We start from the raw sequence: 18,759 nt of genomic DNA, 5'->3' as shown, positions 1-18,759 counted from the left end.
AAATGTTTCTGATATGCATGTTTGTGTTTTATGAAGTTTTGGGTTACTGATCATTCTACTTTATGTATAGGACAACAGTTTTTAGTGTCATGGGATGGTGTTTTGTCTAAATATTCGCTCTCTTAATCTAATCTTAATGTAAGTATGTTATGTTAAAATCCATTTTATTCTTATATTTATTCTTTGATGGACAAAATTAAGCAGTTATCACAACAGTAAAACATTAAGTCGTAGTAGTTTAGCCCTGGTGAGTGTTTAGTGGTAAGAGAGCAACATTAACAAACATTAACGTTGTATTTCTGGCCATCTGAAGAATATAAGTCCAATATTCAATGTCCTTTATAGCTCAGTTGTGGTCTCCACCAACTCCTGTGGGAAATAACTGGCTATTTATATCTGTGCAGGAAGTGTGCCGTTTTAGGGGGGTTTTATTGCCTTTAATTGATAGTGACAGGAAAGGGAGGAAAGAAAGAGGATGGCACCCAGCAAAGGGCCACAAAAATAATAATAATAATAATTTACAAACGTGATGGTGATAAAGTTTCATTTTATTCATTTCAGGGTAGCAAACACAATAATATTCTGTGATGTAAGTGATTTTAATTACATTGTAAAGAAATTGAACTGAAATGCGTTGATTTTCCAATTGGTTTACTATAAGTAGGCCACAAATGAGAGAATCAGTTATGGCTTCTATAAACTATCAGTGCCAATTAATAAAAAATAGTAGGTAGTAGGTCACAATAAATATCACTGTCCTCTACAAATATGTCAACATTGTTATTTCACTTCTTTATTACACACTTTTAATTCTACACATTTTGTTGTACAAGCTGGTTCACTTAACTTGGTACACTTAATGGCTCTGGTTCAATACATTGACTGAGAGTTACAATATTGCTACAGTTAAAGTAATGTGTGTGTGTATAAAGCCGATATTTTAGCAGATGTTGCAGCCGATGATGATATTCACACAATCCTCCCCTGAAGCAATGGACGACTTTCTCCAGGTGACTGTCGGCTCAACAAGTTCCACAACAACAAAGGCATCGATGTGACCCCTGAGCTGCCTCCATTACTGTCAGCACTGTCTTCTCTTAGAGGCTGGTACTGCTTGAACCGTCTGTTTAGAAACATAAAACAGGTGAGACAGGTGAGGATGCTTAATGACTGACAAAATTACCAAGTTAAAGGCCAGAATGTATGTGACTTAGAAACAAAATCATAAAAAGTAAACAAGGAATGAAAACTGGGATGAGCTCTACGGATGGCCACCACTTTGGGCAAGACTGAAATATCTAAAAAAAAAAATATTTCTATGAATTGTTGAACAGACTGGTTGTGCTCAGGTTTTGAGTGAAATGAATTACTGTGAAATGTGGTACAGACATTCATGTTCCTCTCAGAATTATTTCATATCATTTCTGTTATCCTTCAACCTTTCATCCAGTGTCATCATTAGGTCTAAATTTAAATTTCCATGTACTTGGTTTATGACAAAATACCTGCAAAAGTAATCCTACCTTGTACTTTTTGTTCAGTACTTATTAGAAAATGTTAGCATGTAACATGCTAAACTAAGATGTTAAACATGGTTAATATTAACTGCTAAACATCAGTTTGTTAACATTGTCATTGTGAGTATGTTATCATGCTGACGACAGGAGATTGGGGCACTCCACAGGGATCAATCCCTGGACCCTTATGCTTTCTAATACTGTATATGTAATTTATATGCTGCTGATGATTCAGTTTTGCTCGTCACTTCCAGATATGTTTTGATATTGTGCATGCTGGCTTACTAACACGGCTTCTGACACACCTAAAATTAACTGAGCAATCATTAATGTTATCACCTATGACAAGTGAAAAGATCCTGTATTCAAAAGGTCTTTAGGACCACAATCATGTTTTACAATTTTACCATAATTACAGTACTTTTGATTGCAACTTATATTTTATTTATAGGTTTTGTACATCACTACACCATTTTATTTTTTGAATTGTTAATTGTAATTTTGTCCCCAAATTAAATTATGTTTATAAATTTGGTACTGACCTGTACATCAAACCAATACAACAGACAACACAGGCAAGAACCATAACACCCAGGACTGTGGCTGCAGTTCCAGCTGGGGAACCACTTGAGGCTGAAATTGAAGCAGATTATACAAATGAGAATGGTCTATAGATTAAGTTTTTTATAGATTAAGATTTAGTGTCTATTAATTGATTTGTCTTCCACCCACCTACTGATACACTGACTCTTGCACTTGCCACAGCAAGACTGACATCATTGGTCAAGGAGACGTTGATGCAAAATACTCCAGAGTCATTAAAAAATTGGCGGAGGATCATTTGACAGTCTGGAGAAGGTGTGGCAGCGTTACAGATTGTTTGCACCGGTGTGATACAGTCCGCATCCGAAATGACTGTGCACACCTCACTTGGCAGACTGAAGGAAGGATAGTAAAGATGCAAAGACACAGTTACAAGGAGAACAGTCATAAGTGGATATGTTATTTTCATGTGTTTTTTGTGCTAATCATAATACATAATAACACATAACATATCACAGTAGGCTAATTAGAAGTTAAATGTTGCATTAGTTATAAAGAACATCAAGACAAGTCAAAATCAATACACGTATAAGGTTAAGCTGAACAGTAAGTTAGTCTTGACCCTGTCTGCGTGTTGAGTTGGACATTTTAGAGGTTGTTACCATGCAGGTGTTCCTTACATTAAACTGGCCATTTCAATTTGTTTGAGTTGTGTGATTCTAGACTGAGCTAAATTAACAACAGTGACAAAACCTGTACTACTTTTCAACTAGCTTGTGTATTTGATGAATGTTACCACTCACCTTCCCTGACAGGAAATGGTCACATCCACAGCATTCTGATCCAAATCAGTTGCCGTTGCTACAACGTTGGACACCTGTACAATCTCTACACTTTCAATACCCTCTGCAGGGTTGAAAGAGGAAGACAGAGAGATTTCAGCACTATTAATAAATAATACTGTTTCTATTGAAGCATAAAATGATCTGTAATTACAAAAGCTATATTGACTTACGGACAACATCTACAGAGGTGGCAAGGGAGCCATAACGGTAGACCATGCAGTCAGCTGTCAGCTCTGGTGCTTGTCTTTTAGCCACAATGATGGGAACCTGTGCTGGATCTGTTTCCACCTCTGCTTGAACTTCAGCTTCATCACCGGCTGGTTGTTCTAGAAAAATAAGACACATTTTGACTTAATACTTTTGTCGACCATCTTTTTGTTTGATGTATATTTTTTTTAGGTATATATAATACTAACCTGCAGGAGCTGCAGTAGCTGCAATTTCATTCTCAGTTGCCTGTACTTCAGCCTCTGTATCTTCAACTAGTGCCGCCTCTTCTACAGCTGTGGTCTCAGTAGCAGCAGGGACTACAACGTTATCAGCAGGGGCTTCTGTTACAACTTGGACAACCTCTGCAGCAGCATCGACAACAGCAGCAGCAGTAGCCTCAGCAACAGCATCAGCAGCAACAGTAACCTCGGCAGCAGCCTCAGCAACAGCATCAACAACAGCAGCAGCAACAGTAGCCTCAGCAACAGCATCAGCAGCAACAGTAGCCTCAGCATCAGCAGCAGCAGTATCAACAGCCACAACGTCAGCTTCCTCCTCTGCAGCTACTTCTGCTACAGGAGCAACAGTGACGACCTCAGCTGCAGCTTCTTCTCCCTCTGCAACAGGGGCAACTGAGGCAGCAGCGTCAACCACAGCCACATTTTCTGCAGCTGCATCTATAACCACTGCGGTTTCATCTGCAGCAGCTGTATCAACATCTGCTGGTTCTTCAGCTGCAGGTGCAACAGAGGCAGCCACCTCACCTGCTGCTGCTGCTGCTGCATTGGTGTCGTCTGCAGCAACATCTCCTTCTGCAGCCGGGGCAACAGTGTTGGCGGGATCTTGTTCCACTGGGACAACAGCTGCATCCACTCCTGCAGGTGCTACTGAGGCAACCTCTACTGCCTCTGTGTCTGTATCAACAGCAGCTGCTTCTCCATCTTCTGTGTTTGTGGCTGCTTCTGCTGGCTGCACAGAAGCATCAAGAGGTGTGGCGTCGGAAGCTGGAACATCCAGAGCAATTGCATCTCCTCCCTCGGCTGGTGCTGCTGAGACAACTGCAGGGGTGGAGGCCATCACAACTACTGCTGGAGCATCAGAGGCATCAATCGGAACAACTGTAAGAAAAGTTTAAAACAACTGAGCAAGAGTTCAGTATATATGCATAAAAGATTAAAAAAAAAGAATAATCATTTTGAAATCTCACCAGCAGTGGGGTTTCCGCAGCCATTGGGGATGCTTGCCATGAGGACCACCTGAGGTTTGAAGTTCCCGACGTTAAGGTATGTGTGTGTGACAGTGAGGTCTCTGGAGATCAGAGTGCCAGTGGTGTCACCAAAGTCCCAGCTGAAGCTGATGTCGGCATTATTGAGATACTGGCTGGGATCGTGGAGCTTGACGCTGAAAGCAATAGCTCGGTTCTGGATGAAGTTCTGGTCGTCCTGGTTTACATCATTGACTTGGGCGAGTGATATGGTGAACGGAACCTGGTCTGATGGCGAAGAAAAAGATGGAGAGCTGTTATGATGAGGGCTGTTACAGAAATACAAATATTGAAGAGTAATTTTCCACAAGTTAGGTTAGAAATTGTTTGATGGGTCACCTGTGATGGTGAAGATTGTGGAGGCGTAGCCGAGGGGGATGAACTTGTCTTTGCCACGGCAGTGATAGATGACGACCTCCATGTTGTAGGAGCCCAGGGGGACATTGTCTGTACCGATAGAGAGGGAGGAGGACGGACCATCTGCCACCTGCCAGTAACGACCTACAATAGAGAAACATTCTGATTATTTAGAGTGGTCTGGTAATCATAGCAAATTTAATTGAATTCACACATTTTGGAGACACTCCAGGTGTCACTTTCATCTCACAGTACATGAGAGAAAACTGTGGATTTTCTGAATTGTGCTGAGGAACAGACTTCTTGTTCCTCTTCATGACTTTCACCACAAGAAGTATGCTTGATAATCCAAAATAAAACATTTAAACTGAGGCTTTTGTGCTAATAAAACTTCTTATGGAGCGCCACTAATTTAATCCACATAATTCTAATTATTCAAAGAATAAGTTTAAGATTTTCTTGAGATTTGTTCATTCACAATTTAAATCTAACCTGTATTTTCTGTTAACTGTGTCTGTGTCTGTGTCTTCAGATGTAAAAAGTGAGTTCATTTTTTCTGTGACAGATATAAAATAAGAGATAGAAGATCACAGACAAGTGATTTGTTTGTGATATGGCCTGAGGCTAATTTAAAATTTTAACTTCTCTGGCTAGAGGAGAAACTTCCTCTCTGTTCCCTTTATGGTCTGTTCTTTGTCTTTTTACATGTTAATGTAATGTAGTCACAGCTGCAGTTGGTGTTGTTTTCCTATTCCCTGAGGAACCTTTTTTTTGTACTCACAAAGAATTACCTCAACTGAAGCACAGCATTACTCCTGCAGCACTAATTACAGCTAAGGAGCAGATTAGGGTTCTAACATACTGATTAATATAAAATGAAATATATTTACCCCATGTCTTCCACACAAACACATAGTGAGGTTTCTTGTCCTGGCTTGTCCTGGTAAATGCTGTGCCATCAGGGAAAACTCCGGTCTGCTCATTGTCCTGGTCAGGATACACAGGCTGCCCCGCCTGATACTGTTGTCCTGGAAAAGATGACGGCCATAGATCATAGATCAATAACAATAATAGACATGTGATTATTACAATGTAACTCTGAATATCAATATTAGGCAACATGGGGGAAAAAAATAAGAATACGGTCTTTTGTCTTACCACAATAAAACTAGCACAATTTTAAAATCGCATTGGTTCACTGATTATAATAAATTGTCAGACATTTCCTTTTTCATAATAATCTATGAGTTATTTAATTTAAAAATCCTATTTTTACCAAGTTAACTGATGGTTAGTGTCTGTAAATTGTTATTTCCTATTGAAATAGTCTCCTATCTGTTCATAGCTCCTGGTTATTGTTTGTGGTTTTGAACATGAATGGAAATATTTAAAAAATCACAATAGGTTGCATAGTAATTTCCCTCCTCAGTGTATCTTACCGTTGATGGTGCAGTTTTGTGCCCAGACCACCTGCCCATCAGAGAGCACTGTCTGGTTTGGTGGGAAATTCAAATTAATAGAGAAGGTTGCTCTTGCTCCAGTCAGGGTGGGTGCATCATTTTTCAGATCAAAAGTTACATTACCACCTGGAGAGAAGATTACACACGATTTAACATCTTCAGATTGACTGGCAGAGAACATTTCTGGTTTTAGGAATAGAGAAATGAGCCTCACCAGACCAACAGTTCCTGAATCTCGAATCTCCATCTTTCCACACCGGATACATCCGTGAGTTCCATGAGCGATAACGTGTGAACTGACTTCTAGGCTCTGGAAGAAATATTAGAAACTGTTCAGGAAAAGAAGCCACATCATGCAACTCATTTCAAGTTTCATTCTCAACCAATACAACCAATAAGAGTTTCCAGGGAAGCAACAAACGCAAAATGTAGTGTAAAATGTATCTGTAAAAACATATTTTTCAGTTTTCTTTGTCAGTATATATAAAATATAATACCAGATTTAAGGTTTTTATACCATTAACTTCATATTTCAGCAGAGTTAAAGCTGTGAAGGCTTTTTAAAAGAGGCACAACTTGTTCCTGATAATCAAGCAGGTTTTGCACATAACGATAGAGAAGCTTATGTAAACGAGAGCAGGTTTATGATTTGGTGTCGAGGAGGGGTGAGGAGTGTCGGGGTTCTTGGCGGTGGGAGTCACACGACCTGCAATCCCCCTCAATCCCTTTCATGTGACTATCAGCTGAGCAGCAACATCAGTAATCCCAGTGGGAGGAATGAGGGATCCCAGACGTCTGACTCACAGGGTTTTCTCTTAGTCAGTATGTATGTATGTTGTTGTATAAAATACCTTCACATTAACATGACAAATTATTTTCACATTTCCAAGTATGAAAGTAAAAGAAGAGTTTGAATATTCTGAATTATAATTCAACAGTTGCTTTTCTTAATGTTATAAGGATTGTGCCAAAAAGGTATTTCTACTTTATCTATTTCTTTTTAACTTTTGTGTCAAATAAGATAAATAGTTGTTTTCTGTTGGAAAAGATTTACACTGAATAGTTGTTTTACTGCTTTGATTGCAGAACTGTGATAACTACTAATAAAACTATATATATATATACAAGATTTACCTGTCATTGTCACTCATATAATTTTTTCCTAAAGAAAAAAACAATATACAAACAAATGCCTGACTAAATCTTTTTGTCTGTAATTTCAGATGTACTCACTTATCGCAGTGGCAGATGTAAAAGCCAGTACCAGCAGCACCAGTGTTAGAGTTGTCATCCTGTATTTGGTTATGTGTTTCCTGTCTTTGAGCCCTGATCCTCACCTACAAGTCCTGAACCCCAACACAACTCCCAGAGAGACTTCAGAAATGTCTCCTCACCCTCTTTAAGAAGGCCTTGGTCCTGAATTACCATAAAGTTTCTTCTCACCTCTGACATCATTGGGCAAACTGGCACCACCCCCTCTGAAACTGTAAGAACACATATGAGTATTGTTTTGTTAACTGTTGTTACAGGAACTGTTGCATTTACTTGTAGGTTTTAACATTGTTATTATCTCTTTATTAGATTTTATATTCTCAAGTGTGATAACAATGATTTTACTTCATGTGTGCTGTGTTTTTACTTATGAACTTTGTGTAAATCGCCTTTTTCTGATTCTAATACTATTAATACCTTTAATAAAGCGTTCAGGGAACAATCATTTAATGCAGAAAAAACTTTCCAAAAGATAGATTTAGTGTAAATAGTAAATAATTCAAATGAACACAAATGAGACATTTCTGGTGCCCGGTTAGCTCAGTTGGTAGAGCTGGCAACCCATATATGCAGCGGCACGGGTTCGAGTCTGACCTGCGGCCCTTTGCTGCATGTCGTCCCCTCTCTCTCTGCCCCCCTTTCCTGTCTCTCTACAGCTATCTCTATCAAATAAAGGCATAAAAGGGTAAAAAAATAATACTTTAAAAAACTAAAAAACAAATGAGACATTTCTCAGAAAGAAAAAATATTTTCTAGGTGCATTATTGGAAAATCAATACTTTCTGTACTGTGTAATTGAAAATGTTGTATGTGATGTCTGCTTTAGGACAAAGAGAGCGATGAGAACTGTAATCAAAGCTCGAGTCATGCCTGCTTTTGACGTCTGACCTTAGAGCTATGATTGCATGGGCGTCACAAGATGAGTGTGTGGATGGCACATCAATAGCATCCTTTTATTTCCTCAGCTATTCCCCTGTATCCTGCTGTCCTCCTCAGGCTGCTGCAGCTCGAAGAATCTGTGCTCGCAGAAATGCAGACACACCCATGCTTAGTTTAGGAGACATATCCTCCTTCATAAACCAAAGTTTAATTCAGATGTGAACAGGAATGCATTTAAAGGAAGGAGCTGATTGATTCTGTCATTAAAAAACTCACATTATAGAATATGTAATATTATGTCCATTCCCCCAACTCTGGTTTGCTTACTGAGTTATACGTTTGAGTCACATCTAATCTAATAAAGCATCCCACATTGTTCATAAATAAATCCTGCAACATGACATCATTGATAAATTACAGTTAATAATTTATGTTATTCTGATTGCCCAGGGTTCATGCTGATCTATAAAGCTGGACAATAGAAAAGCAACATTTAAATTTGTAATGTTAAAAACAGTAGGTGAACCCCCTCAGTTACTCATATTATATAATTAATATTATTACATATATATATATATCATTACCTTTATTCAATCATTGAGGGATGGCCCTTATTAACAATGATGATGAATACACAAAATAACCAAAGATGAAAGATGAAAGAAAACCAAAAAAAGAACAAAAGAACAAAAACAAAAAAACATAAAAAAATACAAGATACAAACAATTTAATTAAAACAGAAGCTGAAGGGTTTGGGTCGTGTATTTAAATTCAGCAAGGTGAACCAAAGTATTCATTATTCAGGTGCTTTGTAAAGAGTTCAAGGTAGTTGAAGCACATAAAAACTAAAAGATCTTCCAAAAGCTGGTAATTACACCTGGTTTGATGTGTTCAGGAGGACCAAACTAGCAAAGATGAGATATAAGATGGAACATATGACAGAGAACTTATTATATAAAATGTAATGATGAGTCCTAAACATCACTAGTAATAAAGGAGAGTCACGTTGTAATCCTGGACATTTTACAGCATTAAAAGTAGCCGAATATTAAAATAAGTTGCTACATTGTTGGTCAGAAAGTTCACTCTAATATCCATAAAGTCACATCCTAATGTTTAAAATGTGGATTATAAGAATGATTGAGAAGAAAAAAATACCATATTTCTTCTTAAAGGGCAAAATAAAGTTATAAAAGAAGAGTTTATAACAGGTTTTGTTTTATTCCTGTAACGACTATGTGCTCTGCTACCACAATGGTTTTCCAGTGATGTTGTCTCAAGGCTGTGAGACCGTTCAGGCTGCACTACATGTGACCTCTCATGTGCTAACAGCAAAGTTCAGAGGGAAATAAATCCTTCCCACAGAGCACCTGACTTAACATACCACGAATAGTTAACCATTTGCTTCTTTCATCATTAGCCCCCACTGTGTAGTATTCTAATGACATTGTTCCTGGGTTTCAGGGAATTTGGGGAATTAACATAGAATTTAGAAAGCTGGATTTTAGACAGGAGCAGTTGTTGGGAATCTGGGAATTTTAGGAAATGCTTGCTTTTCAGTAATATTCCAGGATTTATTAAATGTGTTGCATGGAATGGCTGCATTAGATTACAGTGTTTTTTAGTAGCAAGCTAAAATGAAATTGATAAAATAGCCTAATAACATTCCTTTAAAAAATATATAAGTTAAAAAATATAATATTAACAAAACAGAGAATATTCTCATGTTTAGCTTGTGGAAGTACCTAAATGTAGTGTGAACAGTGTTGGAAGGGCAGAGAATGAAACATCAAGGCCACAGTTGAAACTCAGCTGACTTAAAACTCATATAAAACACAGACAAACCCAGAGCCCATCCCCCACCTGCAGTCACACACACACTGACAAGCTTTTAGTTGTACACTAACTCACAGAAAATGAGTGTTTTATTATTGGCCAAAAGCCAGATCGATAAAGCCATCTGGTCGGTGAAATGCCAGTACAAGATCAGGCCAGACAGGCAAACAAGTTCACGAACACAGCAAGCATAGAAGTCATTCAGTGCATTCACATGGCTTACGTAAACTGTAAATGACACTAAAACTGTTGAGGAAACCAACATATACACGAGCATGTAGCTATAGCAGCATTTTGGCTCATGTTTATGCCTTTAACTCACATGTAATAATCAACATAAAATGAGAAATCATTTCTTTATAGTGGACAGAAACATCACTTCACACATAGATTTGCTGGGTGGCCTCTGGGCTTTGATCATGTGTACTACTGATGCTTCCATGTCCAGACAGACCAACAGAGGCTGTTTCTTCATGCAGTAACAGAGGACACCCAGAGCCTTATGACCAGTCCTGGTCCATATTTCACATTAATACAGGCCTTTTTCACAGCAGACATTTTTACTTGTCACAGTAGAAAAGGCTCAGGTGCTGAAAGAAATGCAGGTTTATTTGTTTAGACTCATATACCATATAATTGCAATGTCCCCAGCCTTTGTGGCATGTTGCATGGGGGTCTTAGTGGTCCAGCAGCTCCAGGATCCTGTAACTTGTTAATCCGCCCATTCCCCCGCGGAGCCACACAAAGCCATTGCAAAGAGGCCACGCATGATCAGTGGGAAACATGTTCAGTGCAATTTAAGTTGAAAAGACCTTTTTCACAGCAATCATTTTAACTTGTCAAACACAGGTGTGACTAATAACTTTGTTAATTGCCGCAACATGTTGCAATAATTGGTGGAACAAAGCCGTCATCAATGTTAGTTCCACTTGTGCTTTTCCTGCTATGAAAAGTCAAAATGTCTGCCGTGCGTGAATCGGATTTATTCAGGAATAATAAAAAGACAGAGAGTTAGAGAGAGATTTATTCCAGCTTCTACAGAGAGGTGTGACAGAAATAGGTTGGGAACCATTTGCTCTATTGAGGGATTGCAGAGCTACACTTTCTACCACTAGAGGGACCAACTGTGTTTCTCTTTTCCTCTGTCCTGTTTAGTACACACACACACACACACACCACACACACACACATATATATACAGTAAATATTATATCTGTCAGTCAGTACATTGTGAAATATGGTGCAATTTACTACATTATTTGACATTTACCAACAAACCAGTCCACATCATTTCCTTGCAAAAAGTATACAAAAATAAAACTGCCTTTATATATCAGACATAATTACAATTTTATATTTTATATTTTATCAACTTCCTAAATTTATACTTTTATGATGATGTCTTTATGATATTTGTTTTTATGTATTTCGTGCTGCCATGTTATTATATTGTGTTTTTTATGTCTTGCTATGCTGTCATATTTGGGTGTTGATGTTATTTGGACATTTAAGAGGCTCATTGTGCAAAGTGAATTCCTAAAGGGCAAAAAAGGTCTCATTCATTTAAAGTATTCTAAAGGTCTTGTTGTAGAAAATCTCTTTACAGGCTGTAAAAGTGACAAATGACTGTGTGATCAAATTATGTATGTAACTGGGTATGAAACAGCTTGTAAAAGCAGTGTTTTATTGGTTGATTTGTTTTTCTATAAATACAGAAACTGTTAAAAAGATAAAGACTTGCATTTTGTTTTGTGTTTTGACTAACAAACCTACAGTGGTGGAAGAAGTACTCAGATCTTAAATAAAACAACTGAGTAGATAGCATACGATTACGATACATTAAAACAGTGCAAATGGAGGTAGAAATTGTCCATTGTCTTTTGTCTATTGTTCTCTCTGCCTTGACTAAGAGCTGTTGTAAAGTCTGATGGCCAGGGGGACGAAAGAGTTTTTGATTCAAAAAGAGTTTTTGAATACCACATAAATACTATGTTAAAAGTAAATACATTTATTTTTACTTAAGTAAAAGTACAATAAGGGGACAGGATAATAAATATTAGCATCAAAATCTAATTAAAGTACCAAAGTATTCATCATGCAGTATGCAGATTAATGTATATGTACAACCTAAGTATTAAATATTCATTGATGCATTAATGTTTTTTACATACTTTAATGGGGCTGGCAAATGGTACCTCTGGGATCAATAAAGTTTTATTTTAACCTATAATACTAGGCCTAAATAATAATGTATTTGTTGATTATATTTTGCATTATTAAACTCAATCTGCAAAGTAACTAGAAACTAAATGTATCAAATAAGTGTAGTGGGGGAAAAGTGCAATATTTACCTCTGAAATGTAGAATTAGTAGCAGAAAATGAAAAAAGTCAAATAAAGTACAAATAACTTAAAGCACTTATATAAATATATATAAATATATATATAAATATATATAAATATACCTACTGATACTCATATTGATCAAACACTGGTGACTGTATTTCTGTGAACTTTACAATGTGATGCAAAATGTTTGTACTTGTTCTTTTATTTCAATAAAATATGTATTTTAACCACATTAAAAAAAAAAAATTACTTTTTGTCCGCTTCCGGCTTAGACGTCGGTTACGTAATACGTCATCAACGTCTCACCACGTTACCTGTGGGGTTTGTTCGTTGTACGTTTGTTTCTCATCCCGACATAACGCGACTACGTCTCTCCACTTTACACCCACGGGCATTAAAACCAACTGATCAAACTCAACCGACAGCATTTTTAAAAAGACAGTTTACTTACTTGTCGCCGCCAATCTCCCAGGCGACGATTCCTGATTACAACTCTTTAGAGGAGCCACCTAGAAAAACAGTGAAACGCCACCCGGCTACAACCGTCGGCGCGTCGTGGACACAAAAACGAACGCTCCCGGGGCTAACGCGGGAAAGCGCCGCTGTGTTGGTTCAGTGTTTCCCACAGAGGAGCGCCCGCCACGCTAACCGTAACATCAACGGACATTAACATTACCAGGGCAACAAATGACCCGACCCCGCAGTCTGTAGCTGTTTGTCTCCGAGCAGAGGCAGTTCACCGTCGACCGGACCCCTGTGTTCAGGCTGTGGTGAACCCGCAGCGCCTCGACGAGCCGTTAATTATATATATATATATAACGTTATATGCTCGTTTACGTTTGTGTCTGTAGCCGCCGAGCAGTTGTTAGCTCACACACAAAGAGCTCGGCACACAACATACTCCTCTCCTCTTCTCCTTAAAACAAATAAACATGGATTCGTTTCAGAAGGTGGAGAAGATAGGAGAAGGGACGTATGGAGTGGTGTACAAAGCCAAGAACAAGGCCACCGGAGAAACTGTTGCTCTCAAGAAGATCAGACTGGAGACGTAAGTTAAGATTGATGTTATCATCTGGGTACAACGGGAGGCCGAGCTAACGTGGCTGCAGCTACCTGCTGCTTTTCACTTCATGTTGATATATATCAGATATATCATATAATTGATATATATTTTACCCTCCTTATGGCTCCATCAGGGTGTGACAGATAGACGGAAGATGTGCAGAGCTTCCTCCAGTCACTCCTGCAGGGTTTGACTTGTGAAAGTAAAGATGTTACAGTGAGAGTGGTTCTGCTTTCACACACTTCTCTTATAATCCAGTGCACACACACGATTTTATAGTTGCACTTTTTACTGCAGCCATTTACTTTGCTATACCCCCTAAAATATACGTATAATAAAAAAAAGAGCATATAATAATGGTAACACCTCCTGCAGTATAAATCAGAGGGGTCACTGGGTGATTGAGGAGATATTTTCTGATTTAAATTATTTTTCTCTCCTCTAAAAAATCCTTCCAGTTAAACAGTCTGAAAAGATAAATGTACTTTTCGTTTCAGCTGCTCAGAACTTGTATCAGCACTGAAGCATTAATGTGTATTGAAGGCTCACAGGTTGCTTTATTATAAGGGGTCACAAGCCAAAACGTTTGTACTTAAATTATGCATATTTAAATTTAGGTTGTTATGTGCATTGTGCAAAAAAAACAAACATGGTTTGCTTAGGGCTACATTCAGAATTGTTAGTTTTTAAAATGTTAATCTGCTGCCACGCTGTGCTATAAAGGATATCACTCCCAGGGCTTCAGCAGGTGGCACCAGTGACTCACTCGCTCCAGTGTTTTCTGACCTTTGTGTCAGACCGCAGGAAGCAAAGGCATTGCAGTGCTTATCTTTTGTTGGCTGATACGTTAGCTGGCAGTGATACGTGTATAGGACTGCGCTGGGCTACTATCAGAGGAGTCATGTGTAATTGTACAGCTCTGTTCATTGTGCAGTTATTTTGTTGTGAATGCTTTGTCCTGGAGATAGAGTAAAATACACTTAAAAAACACAGTGAAATCAATCAATTCATGTTATGAAATTATTAACCAAGCTGAAGTAAATGACAAGTAAGATAGAATGACATCATTATTATAACCTGGGATTCAGTAACGTAACCGGTTAATGTACCGTGTGTTTCATGCAGGGAAACAGAGGGTGTACCAAGCACGGCCATCCGAGAGATTTCACTTCTCAAAGAACTAAGTCATCCAAATATCGTCAAGTAAGTTCCTAATGTTACGACTTTCAGCTAAATCCTGCTTACAACGTTCTCCTGTTACCTTCTGCTTTAAAGCCAACCTGCCTGTTATTGTTTTAAAGACTGCGGGACGTCATCCACACCGAGAACAAGCTCTACCTGGTTTTTGAGTTCCTTCATCAGGATCTAAAAAAGTTCATGGACTCGTCTTCGGTCGCTGGTATCCCACTGCCTCTGGTTAAGGTAAACATAAACTACATTTTGCCAAACAAGATCTGTCTCGATCTTTTCAAGAAATCACTTGACTTACCATTGTATACATTTCCCTGTTTTTAGAGCTATCTGTTCCAGCTGCTGCAAGGCCTGGCCTTCTGCCACTCTCACAGGGTTCTTCATCGAGACCTGAAGCCCCAGAACCTCCTCATCAACGCCCAGGGGGAGATCAAGCTCGCTGACTTCGGCCTGGCGAGAGCTTTCGGGGTGCCTGTCCGCACATATACGCATGAGGTAACATGTACAGCCACCTTGTTGATCAGGCTTCTTTAGAAAAATACTTTAAAGTGTATATTTATAACCATGCCCAGCAGTCGAGTACACTACCTCATGGATCCTCTACCAAACCTGAATTATCTGGTTGGTAATATCGGCTAATGGCAGAAATATCTCCCTCTACTCAAGCTTATCATTTTTATTTCTTGGCTTGTATGTCACTAAACTAAAGCTGTTTCAGGAGGTTTTTGTTGATAATTTTTTGTTTCCTTTTTCTGAGAAATTGTGCTAATCACAAACTTTCGTCTGTGATATTTTTCAGGTGGTAACACTTTGGTACAGAGCGCCAGAAATTCTCCTGGGCTGTAAATACTACTCCACAGCTGTCGACATCTGGAGTTTGGGGTGCATCTTTGCTGAAATGGTAATGCACCCAGTTTCATCTTTTACAAAAAGCTCCACTGTGACTATATGAAGCCTGATGCACAGTGGATCCAACATAACGTCTAACCAGCACACTTAACTCACTATCTCACTGGTTGCACAGATCACCAGGAGGGCCTTATTCCCCGGCGACTCAGAGATCGATCAGTTATTCCGAATCTTTCGCACCTTGGGCACCCCCGATGAGACCGTCTGGCCTGGAGTCACGTCAATGCCGGACTACAAACCATCGTTCCCCAAGTGGGCCCGGCAGGATCTGTCCAAAGTGGTGCCTCTTCTTGATGACGATGGAAGAGAACTGCTTGGAGTGAGAACATTTCTTTCATTCATAGATTAATATAGATTATATATAGAGATAGATTCATATGTTTGTTTGTGTGTTCGTCAGCAAGATCAAAAGACAATATTAAGATGTTTGTTAAATATGTTGAAAAGACCACAGGGTCAAGGAACAAGTGGTTAGTCTTCGTGTGGATCCATTAATGTTTTGAACACTTTTGAACTTAACAGTAGCTCAGTAGTTCTGTTCAGTTCTTACTGTAAGAACGTGAAGCGGAACGGATAAACTTCTTAAAAGCTCCCTTTTATTTTGTCAGTCAATCTAGCTGATGCCGAGTGGAACGGACTCGCACCGATCTCTTTGGCGTTGTAATGAACCTGAGTCACTCATCATGGAGTTAAAGTCAGTGCTAGGTCTATACTGGTACATTAAGAGTGTTTCGTGAGCAATTCCTGTCAAAAAGTCCTGGAAAAGTCCTGGAAAATGATTTCTGAGAGAGTTGGAAACCTGCGTCGTAAATTACACGTTTAAAGTGTTTCCACAGACATACCATACCATAGTTTGAAACAAATCGCTGCCGTCTGACCCGGCAAAGCTAACTGGCACGCTACAGCTGATAGACAACAACTGGTGCGCTGCCAACACTTTCCGGGTAAAACTCGAGCTCTATAATTTATGTTCCACGATGAGCGCTCGACATAAATAGGGTGTGTTGACAGTAATTGTTTAGGTCACAGGGCGTACCGAACGTCCCATATTGAATACACGTACTGTTGCTTCACTACTAAGAAGTACATTGGTTTTTCACTACATCGTACAAGTATATGAAAGCTTTATAGCAATTAGTTGATCAACCAATAAGCCACCATAGAATTAATCTGTAATAACTTTACTTATCATCAGTGTCATTTTTCAAGCAAAAAGGGAGATTCTTTAAATGTGAGGATTTTATCTTTTTCTTTGTCATATCCGATTATATTTAATCTAAATTTGGGCTGTGTTGAAATTATAACAAAGATTTCCCACTATTTTGTTACGTTTTACAGACTAAATGATTAATCAAGAAAACAAACAGCACATTAAACAAAAATGAAAAGACTCATTATTAGATACACTGACTGTATTTCTCTGTTTCTATCTTTGCAGGAAATGCTGAATTACGATCCAAACAAAAGGTTATCTGCCAAAAACGCCCTTGTACATCGATTCTTCCGTGACGTCACCATGCCGATCCCTCATCTGAGACTCTGAGTCAAGCCAAAATATCTTCCGGCCATTTTAATGCCAACAGTGTCTAAGCAATAAGGACCTCCTCGCCTCGCTTTCATGTCCACGACTGGAATGGACAGGAAAAGTGGACACTACAGGATACGTTGGATCCTTTAATGAATATTTGTTGATACCTAAAACCAGCTTTCTTGACGGCAGATGTCCTGAGAGTTTTGCTGGGTTTTTTTCAGCCATTATGTTACAATAGTTATGGACGTTTAACTGTAATCTTCAAAAATCATTATTTTGCATATTTATGTGCAACTGCCATTTTTGATGTAAATGTTATTTGTTATTAGGATGTTTCTCCGACTGAGACACATTCTAGTTTTCTGCCATTAAATGTCCCAATGTAAACGTTCAGTTGGCTTTAGGATGTCCAAATTCAAATAGTCAAGTAGTTAGAATTAAATATGATTGAATGAGTTTGTGGGATAGTGCAAATAACAAATGTGATGCTTTGTAAGCTGAATGGAAGACGTAGTGGCGGCTCTCACTACGCGTCACACAGCAGACATCGTCAGCTGATGTAAAACAGTTGGTTGAGGCTGATTTTCTTACAGTTAAATTCATGAATTGGATCTAAAGTATCTTGAAGTGATTTTAGAAACGGCACCTTTTGGTTGTTTAACACAGAAATTGGTCATTGGGGTTTGCTGGCAGGATTGTACAGTTATACAAATGTTCCCTGTTGTAATTCAGATTTTACAGAATTGTGCTGTTGCATCTTTCTTACTCTAGATTTTATTCAAACTTAATGAACCGTTTTTATGAATATTGTTTATTTACAGTTTGAAAAAAAATAAACTTGTTTAAATAACTGTTACTGTTCTTATGAGGATCATTCTGGTCTAAAGTTCACACTACAGCTGGTTCATGTGAAAGGTCAACATAGTTAATGATGTTTTCTTCAGTTCTGGAGCCAAGTGAAACAATTAATGCCCGTTAGTTTGTGAGACTCAAATACCAGAGTTAAAAGCTGTCTGGCGTTGTTAAATCAAATTATTGTTACACTTCATCAATCTTTGGCTGGACAAATACACAGGCCCATTTCTACTGCTGGCACCACATCAGATGTTAAACTGGTTAGTTTTTAAAGGACGTGGTTACATTTTCTCCTCTATTGAGGCCACAAGCTGAAAGGAGCCATTTATGTTGTTAGGCTGTGATGATGAAGTAACAGTTTAATAGGGCTAATTTTGAACCTGTGTGAGTGAAATAATGCCAAGAAATACATGACAGCTTGACAACTAAAATGATGGGAAGTATAAGCAAAGTATGCTAAAGGTGATATTTTAATTGTTTTCAAGACACACAAAATGAACATGTAGTAAATTAGGCTTTAAAAGGGGAAAGTAGGCTTCATATGCATATAAACAAACAATATAATGTCTGTAATAACTGATTTATACTCTGTTTTAAGTGTAATATTTGTCATTCTCTGCAAACCTATTTTAGATATTCAACACACTGCTCTTTCACCTCTGGATGCCACGATTTATG

General features: G+C 38.4%; 2 protein-coding genes across 3 annotated transcripts; one reads left to right on the top strand and one right to left on the bottom strand.

Moving 5' to 3' along the window:
* Positions 1-539: 539 nt before the first annotated feature.
* Positions 540-7,572, bottom strand: pmela (premelanosome protein a). 2 transcript variants are annotated; one of them, XM_035661618.1, is made up of 13 exons: positions 7,430-7,572; positions 6,411-6,506; positions 6,176-6,322; positions 5,627-5,764; positions 4,719-4,880; positions 4,323-4,607; positions 3,880-4,233; positions 3,322-3,432; positions 3,076-3,231; positions 2,864-2,966; positions 2,250-2,455; positions 2,060-2,150; positions 540-1,123 (listed from the first exon to the last, which is right to left on the bottom strand). In XM_035661618.1, exons 1-13 carry the CDS (start codon positions 7,485-7,487, stop codon positions 970-972), a joined length of 2,061 nt encoding a protein of 686 aa, XP_035517511.1. In that variant the 5' UTR covers positions 7,488-7,572; the 3' UTR covers positions 540-969. The 2 variants fall into 2 exon arrangements, with proteins under 2 accessions (XP_035517511.1, XP_035517510.1); XM_035661617.1 differs by having other exon boundaries at positions 3,322-4,233.
* A 5,388-nt stretch (positions 7,573-12,960) lies between these two features.
* cdk2 (cyclin-dependent kinase 2) lies at positions 12,961-18,078 on the top strand. The gene is made up of 7 exons (XM_035661622.1): positions 12,961-13,580; positions 14,721-14,798; positions 14,897-15,017; positions 15,111-15,281; positions 15,586-15,687; positions 15,811-16,014; positions 17,134-18,078. The coding sequence occupies exons 1-7, from the start codon at positions 13,465-13,467 to the stop codon at positions 17,236-17,238; spliced, it is 897 nt and encodes a 298-aa protein (XP_035517515.1). The 5' UTR covers positions 12,961-13,464; the 3' UTR covers positions 17,239-18,078.
* The last annotated feature ends 681 nt before the right edge of the window (positions 18,079-18,759 follow it).

The sequence above is a fragment of the Morone saxatilis genome, unplaced genomic scaffold (assembly GCF_004916995.1).
Source record: "Morone saxatilis isolate NCDOM2014 unplaced genomic scaffold, NCSU_SB_2.0 Contig18, whole genome shotgun sequence".
Classification (NCBI taxonomy): Eukaryota; Metazoa; Chordata; class Actinopteri; family Moronidae; genus Morone; species Morone saxatilis.
This window is presented reverse-complemented; position numbering and strand designations above follow the sequence as displayed.

Coding starts and splice junctions, on each gene's coding strand:
- pmela (XM_035661617.1), bottom strand. CDS start 7,487: ATGACAACTCTAACACTGGTGCTGCTGGTACTGGCTTTTACATCTGCC. Junction 4,608..4,718: donor CACAATCTTCACCATCACAG/GTGACCCATCAA, acceptor CTTCGCCATCAG/ACCAGGTTCCGTTCACCATA. Junction 1,124..2,059: donor TGTATTGGTTTGATGTACAG/GTCAGTACCAAA, acceptor GTTTCTAAACAG/ACGGTTCAAGCAGTACCAGC.
- cdk2 (XM_035661622.1), top strand. CDS start 13,465: ATGGATTCGTTTCAGAAGGTGGAGAAGATAGGAGAAGGGACGTATGGA. Junction 15,018..15,110: donor TCCCACTGCCTCTGGTTAAG/GTAAACATAAAC, acceptor CCCTGTTTTTAG/AGCTATCTGTTCCAGCTGCT. Junction 16,015..17,133: donor ATGGAAGAGAACTGCTTGGA/GTGAGAACATTT, acceptor CTATCTTTGCAG/GAAATGCTGAATTACGATCC.